This window comes from Rattus rattus, chromosome 11, assembly GCF_011064425.1.
Source record: "Rattus rattus isolate New Zealand chromosome 11, Rrattus_CSIRO_v1, whole genome shotgun sequence".
In the NCBI taxonomy this organism is placed as follows: Eukaryota; Metazoa; Chordata; class Mammalia; order Rodentia; family Muridae; genus Rattus; species Rattus rattus.
Genome location: NC_046164.1, coordinates 61322487 through 61329706, shown reverse-complemented (window position 1 = coordinate 61329706; position 7220 = coordinate 61322487). Strand labels below are relative to the sequence as shown.

General features: G+C 43.6%; 1 protein-coding gene across 10 annotated transcripts in view; it reads right to left on the bottom strand.

Annotated features, from left to right (window-relative positions):
* Window positions 1-1177: 1177 nt before the first annotated feature.
* The window catches only part of Ldb2 (LIM domain binding 2), a 324996-nt gene continuing 318953 nt past the window's right edge, over window positions 1178-7220 (bottom strand). For 4 of the 10 annotated variants that reach the window (XM_032916616.1, XM_032916619.1, XM_032916618.1 and 1 more), the window contains exon 8: window positions 1178-2565. In XM_032916616.1, the coding sequence (XP_032772507.1) occupies window positions 2335-2565 (231 nt within the window). In that variant the 3' untranslated portion in view covers window positions 1178-2334. Of the gene's footprint in view, window positions 2828-5535; window positions 5679-7220 lie in introns of all 10 variants that reach the window. The other 6 variants (XM_032916621.1, XM_032916622.1, XM_032916625.1 and 3 more) reach the window with 4 other exon arrangements.

Below are 7220 nucleotides of genomic sequence, written 5' to 3'. Positions count from 1 at the left end.
CCAGTGACTCTTACCTTCTCACCACCTGCCTTGGAGTGACACAGAAAGGCCCTTGCCAGACAATGACACTTTAGTGTCAGATTTCCAAGCCTCCATGTTGATAAGAATGTGTCTTCTCTTTATAAATCATCCAGGATGTGGTATTTTGTTATAAAGATACCGTTTTGGACTTTGGCCCAGTGTTTCCAGTGACACAGGATGTAGACCAGGGGCAGGGGTGTGTTTTTCAGGATCTGTCAGAGGAATGAACAGTCAATACCCTGCCTGCCCTAGGCAGCATTCCTAAGCCTAGGAGGATCAGTTGGCATGAGTCTTAGACTGTCATTTTTTTTTTTGTGGCTGCCATTTTGTAGGTAACCAATCTATCTTTTTTACTGTGTCATCTTTATTGAGTAATATACACATTATTACAGCTAGGAAATTGTTGATCGTCAAAAGAACCTTGTAAATCAGACTTTAAAAAAACTTTTAATTCTTTATGAATTTCACATCATGCACCCCAATCAGATGCATCTCTCCATCCCTTTGTATCTGTCCTCTGCTGTTGCAACCCCCCCCCAAAGAAAATTAAACATAAAAACTAAATTAAACCAAAACAATACCAATCTCATATGGCAGCTATAGTCTGTCTTTGTCACAATGTGTCACACAGTTTACCCTTTTGTCCAACCAACTTGCTAGTGTTCACTGCAATGAATTATTAGTCTTGTTCGAGGCCTCTGGCTTCTGCTACACCCTCAATATTGGATCCTCACTGGGACTCCTCTCAGATGTCCTGTTGTTGCCCTGTGTCATGGAGATCCTGCAGCTTTGGTTCTGCAGGACCAGCCCCTTCAAGTGCTCCAACAGTTTATAGATGGGGTAGAGGTTAGGGTGGGCCTAAGTTCTGGATCTGGGCCTAGCTGGTAGCTGAGTTGGTCAGCCCACCCGCTCTCCGGCACTGTCCCAGCTAGCTCCCCATTTCCACTACTGAAGGGCAGGGCCAGCTCTCCTGCCCCCTTTTATGTGACTTGCTACCCATGTGTGTATTCTGTCTCAGAGAAGTTGGTGGGCAGAAGCCTGCTTCACACAGGTATTATCACTCCATTTGGAGTCTGGATATTAAATCCAATCTTGAGACTTCTCATCATTGTGGGCAGATGGATTCACAGGTACTCACACCAGCAACCAGACCCACTTACTTTGGTCATTAACACAGTTTATTATTGGCACACTTAACCAGTAAAGCATACATAAAATACAGCTGTTTTATGACACACGGAGCCACTGTGTCTTACATGTATAGAGGAACATATTAATATGCAAATGGAAAATTAGTTCTCTTATAAAGTTTCACATAAATACGCTGAACTTGCCCCAAAAGAAACAGTCCCCATGAAAGAAACAGGTGAAGGATTTACAAAATTTTACACAGGAAATATAGCATTAAAAAAAAAAAACCCACCAAAACTCAGTCAACTAAGATACAATTAAAATAAGAAGAAATAAAATGTTTCAGATTTATTAAGCTTCCCACAAAATTAATGGATTACATGGCTTGAAAATATTTGGACCCACAGCAAGTTTACAAATGCATACATTTCTCAGGGTCCATTTGTCTTTGTGTACATAATAAAATCTACCCATATATCTTTGATGATTCCTTGTTTCAGTACTTGGCCTAAATTGAAACAATTCAGATTCAAGAACCAATTAGGTGCAGCTTGTCAGAAAGTCACCTAGCAGTGTTTTCTTAAAGATCTTGCCACATGGAAAACCAGTGGAGAGTGGAGGGGTTGGGGGAAGTACCTTTAAGTTACTTTCCCCAAACTGATATTTTTCTTTTCTTTTCTTTTTCTTTTTCTTTCTTTTTTACTGAAACAAGAAACTCTCAAATGCAAGTCAAAAAGCAGAAAATATTTTACAATATTAAAAAGTCATCTGTAGTTGGGGTCGGCATGTTACTGAGATCCTGAGCACGTTTAGACAGCATGGCCTTCGTAGGGTGCATGGACAGGATGTTCAACACATGAGGGAGGTAAGACCGTGCCAGGAGGTGCATGAGTCTCTGCTGCTTCTAATTACCGTCAGGGACAGTGTCTATATTTCTTGTGAAGGCCTCCAAAGAGAGGCCATGGAGGCTCATTTGAACGAACGATCCTCTCAATTAAAAAGGGGAAAAAATTGCAAGAAAGAAAATCAGGTCATTATATTTAGAAATAGATGTCTGCATGGAAACGTTTTGCTTGTGTGTTTTAAATTTCATCTCTTTTCTCTCCTGATAGTAGAGATTTGCGACTGGAATTCTACCCCACGGGGCCTATGGACAGCGAAATCAGGAGCCAGTAGCCCATCTTACTGGGAAGCCTGGGGTGGGGGGTTTTCTGATTTGGTCTCTTGCGTGGCGGGAGGTTTACTGTTCCACGGGCTGTTGTTCCCCAGGGCAGGTGAATTGTTGAAGTCTTCCTCGTCGTCCATGCCGTTGGCCGCATCATACTGCGTGTTTTCTAATCTAGTGATTAGCCTTTCGTCCTCGTCCCCAAACTCACCTCCCATCAGAGTTGGCTCTCCTACCACCATCACATCCTGTGAACAGCAGCTGACATTATTACAGGGAAACCTTAGGGGAGAGAAGCTCAGCTTAAAACAACAGTGGGAGGAGCTTGGGGGACCTAGGACAGACACTCTGTGCACTGCACAACAGGGTCAAGTCTCAATGTCGGGGGTGGGCCGAGACGCATATTGGATTTCTACAGGAAATAAACATCGCCTCCTGATGTGTAACAACCACGCGAGTTTATGTCCTTAGTGCGCAGCCTGACACCGGAGAACGAGCAATGCTAGCAATCTGCAGAAATAAAAAAATGGATTTTTCAAAATTAAAAAAATCCACGCTTTGAACTTGCTGACCCGGGGCACTTTTGAGAGGGCTATGGAACCTTTTTGGCAATACTTCCAAAAAATGCCATCTCCAATGAGGGTTTGTGAGTGGCCCTTCAACTTGCAGTGAGTTTACACCGGGGTAGGTAAGGTACCATTCTGCAATACCCACACGACTCAATCCAAATAATACTCGCTCTGTCCCCAGGATGATATACACTTTAATTGAAGACAGAATCCTTCTCTTCTCTACTCTGCCAGGTCCTTTTATGCAGCCAATATCCTTGACATTCTGCTACTTAATTATGGTAATTAATTTAGGTAAAGTTTTCGATAAAAACAATGTTCACACTGATTTGACAATTTGCATAGCTAATTAAGTCATTAGCAAAAACCTGCTGATTGCCAACAAGCCCTGAATTTACCATCTGTTATTTCATGGTGCCTGTCACCTATCTCCGCACAGGCAACCCTGTTACCAATCTGGGCAGTAAAGAGAACCAGTCCATCCAGCTGGTACCAGAAGAGAAAGATGAAGAGCGAGCTAATTATAATTACTCCAGTGGAGCTGGTAGTCATCAGGGGTGGGGTCATGCAAGAAGAATCCAAGTAATCACTCCTTTAAGTACAAATTGTCCTTCCATGCAAACAAGAAAGCCACCTACTATAGCTGGGAGCTCCAGTAGAAGCCACAGCTGGAAAAGCCCAAGGCCAGAGTCAGGGTAAGGAGACACACAAGACAGAACTCCAGCTTCTCTGTTCAAATGGGGGATTGGTTATACAGGGATGACCTGGGTGTGGGACAGGCTGTCAGGTAGATTCTTCCGAGTAGAATCTGAGCAGCATTTACTTAAAGGTTCCGGGCCTAAAGAGGGTGAATTGTTCTCAGCCTTTAGAAAGCAGGAAGTAAGCAAGCAAGCAAACAAAAAAAACCCCGACTTGCTAGACCAGCTGCATTGGAGTGGTAGGAGTGCAGCCCTCCGAAGGGAACTAATTCAGTAAAATGTTTGGCCACTGGACATTATTTTAAACCCTGGGGAGCTTTTCCTACTGTCTGGAGAAGAGAGCAACATGAATACCAATTAAATATGAGCTAGAACTATGAAGGTGCCCATTGAACAAACCCTGTATTCTCACCTGGTCTATTCTGGGATGAAAAACTTTGTTTCATTTACTCCTTCCCTGACCCCTTCTTTATTTGAATGAGATGATAAACAAGTTCCCACACTATATTTTCTGACTAGTCATTCTTGTGAACTGGTAAAATTGATTTTAAGGAGAAATAGCCCAGATGGAGTAAATGTATAAAATGTGAGCTTGGCTAACTCAGCAATCAAGGTTCTAGTAAGAGATACTGGCCAGATACTGAACTGATGCTTTCCAGAAAGCGTTTAGTAGGTAACGACGAGCCGGAAATGACACTGACATTTAAGGATACTCATGAGGACTCCTTAAGATGAGATGCAAAATAGACACTGCCTTTCCGATGGGGAAGAGGGACCATGTGATTTTAGATGGAACGTAGATACCACACAGACTTGTGAACATTATTCAATTAGCCGAGAGGCCACCATCTCACTCACTGGAGTTTGAAGATAAAAAGTGTCACTTAGGTACAGGCAATTAGAAGGCTTTACTTATGGTGAAGAATGGGAGGAGGTAGAAGGAGTAGGGAAGGAAAGATTGGCTGTGCACAGCATTCGGGTTAATGGACACGCTTGGGAGGCTTTGGGGACCATGCATGGAGTGACAGCTAGCAGGAGCAGGCCATCGGACCAACCACGTGGGTCTGTGTTAGTACTGTGATTCCAAGGCCATCGAGGGAAGCTGAAAGAGGATGAAGAAGGAAAGGGTGGTTTGAAAGAGCAGAGGAGAAATGTCAGAAGTAGTCGAATTAAGTGTGACTTGAGAAGGAAAGTCCCCAGCGCTGCAGATGTGTCCTCTGCATTAGAAAAATGACATTCATGCAAGAAAAACAATAGGCATGTAGTGGTCTGCATCACTCTAGTGGGGCTCTGGAGGAGGCTTGTAGTCTGTGGAGGACAACTCTGCCACACCCCCACACTAGCAACTGCTGGAAAAGATGCCCAGGCATAGGCATCTGTAAACATTCTAAGTTTATGAGAGATGCTATATTGGCTTTATTGGTTGCTTTTAAAAGTATTTTCATTAGGAACAAAATTCTCTGTGTGTGTATGTGCACACACGCATGACTTAATTAATAGGAGGCTAGCTACAAGAAGACTAAGAACTTTAAACTTTATGTGCACGTCGATTCTTGAGGCCACTTACAGAGTTATATGAACACTTCTACTTGGTTCCTTTCACACCTTTACAACAGGCCAGGAATGCTATGCTCTGACCATGTCTATTTGTCACAAATAGAGTAGAGATTCACACAAATTAAGTAGAGATGTTGTATAGTACAGGCTGCTGCTAGCCAGGGGATGCAAGTCCCCACCCCCACGTCCTGGAAATCCCAGTTCGGTAGTAAGAGTGAATTTCCTTCCCATCTCCATTCTTTGTGACCCACTTAAGGGTATGGGGATCCATCTGAGAGTAGCCCACATACCCTTGTTTCCCACGAGGCTGACCTCTGCTCCAGAGCTGGGAGCTTCGAGGTATTTTTTCCCATTTCACACCTTCTCACTAATCCCCCGTGCAAGGACCACCAACCTCTGAGGAGGACTGGAAGTGACTCCTTTCAGGGCCCCTCAATGCTTCTCCTTAAATTGGCCAGAAGGGGTCACTGCTGTTGAATGACACAGGTCTCCATCCCTCCCAGGGTTGAGGCTGCAGTTCGGGATGGCTCCTAGCCCCTGCTCATGAAGTGAGAAGCAGAATCCAAGGATTAAACCCTAGTCCTGGCCACACACACGCACGCATGCACGCACGCACGCACGCACGCACGCACACACGCACAATACACTGCTGCTGCAGAATCTATGCAGGCCAGGGCTGTGGTCACTGGCCAGGCAGTTGATGCCTGCAGGTCATTTCTATTCAAACGATAAGATGATGTTGATTCAGTTAAAAATGGTTAAAAAGCTGTGGTCACTATTATTTAAAATTCATCGAACCTGAAGACACTTTAGAGTCTGCATAGTCACAGCTTGCTTCTCTTCCTTGCTTCTTTTGGTCATCTGTAAGTTCTATTTAATGTAAATACCTTAAGATGCATGGGACAGGGACAGTCACCTTTCTGTTTAGTGGTGCCTTGCTCGCACACAATCCACACTCATGAATATTCCCCAATGTAGCAATCCTCTATTCAAAAGCACTTGTTGGCTTGGAGGACAGGAGGATCATGGAGTAGAAAAACCTATGTTTGTTAAAATTGAAATAACTCCACCCAGACTGGGGATGCCAAAATACACCAGGTACTCTTTTACTGTCAACTTTTAAACCCTTGGCAGACATCACTAATGGATGCCCTACTAAGCACTACCTGTCAGAATTCTTCTCAACATGATGCTCTGTGAATCTGGCATCAAAGAGGAAACTTCTTGGTCATGCCCAAGTTAACCAGTGAGCTCCTTAATGACAATGCCTCCTTGCCTTGTTTTTTAAAATAATTTTAAATCTCAGAATTCCTAGTGCTTTTCATAGCCTTGCGCATAGTAAGAACTTCGAGAAGGCTAGTTGAGCTGACCTAAATTCCTTTGAAATACTACTTTTGAGTTCCAGAATTCTCTGATGTCCATTTTTCCTTATTTGCTAGAGGAACCTAACAAATGTTAGTTTCTAAACCTGGGGCTAAAGGAATAAATGGGCTGCCTGTGTGGACATTTTCAGTCTATTTATTTTAGCCTGGGTCCCTTTTTTGTTCTCCAGTCACATTCTTGCTAGGTAGGAACAGGTATAATTCTCTGGTGCCTTATAAGAAGACACGGATATCAGATAGTCTCCGCTAACCTTTCCTCTCTGACCATCAGGTATGATGAGGGCAAAGTTCTATTCAGAAAATGAGACTGCTTAGAAATTCGTTGCGTTACTTGAGATAATAATTCCTAGCAGTCTTAAAATTCAAATAACCCCTTTCACGTGTGGTGGCTATTATTTCTACTATCTCTGTCTCTCTAAGGCAGTGAGGATGGAAACCATGCCCTGCTTTGTGGAAGACAGGGAGAAATCTGTAGACTCAGGGAATCCTTGAGCACTGGGTTTATTTTCTCGAAAGAGACTGACCAATAAGAAGTGGGCTGAAGGGCAGATTAGAGAGGCACATTGGCAAGTGGGGAGTTTCCGGAGAAAAAGTTTACTTTTGATGACAGAGGTGAAGTAGGATCAGAAGGAGGCTGGTGAGGACAAGAGATAGAGGGTGGAGAGGGTAAGGAAGCCAGAATAAGAGTGGTATGCCT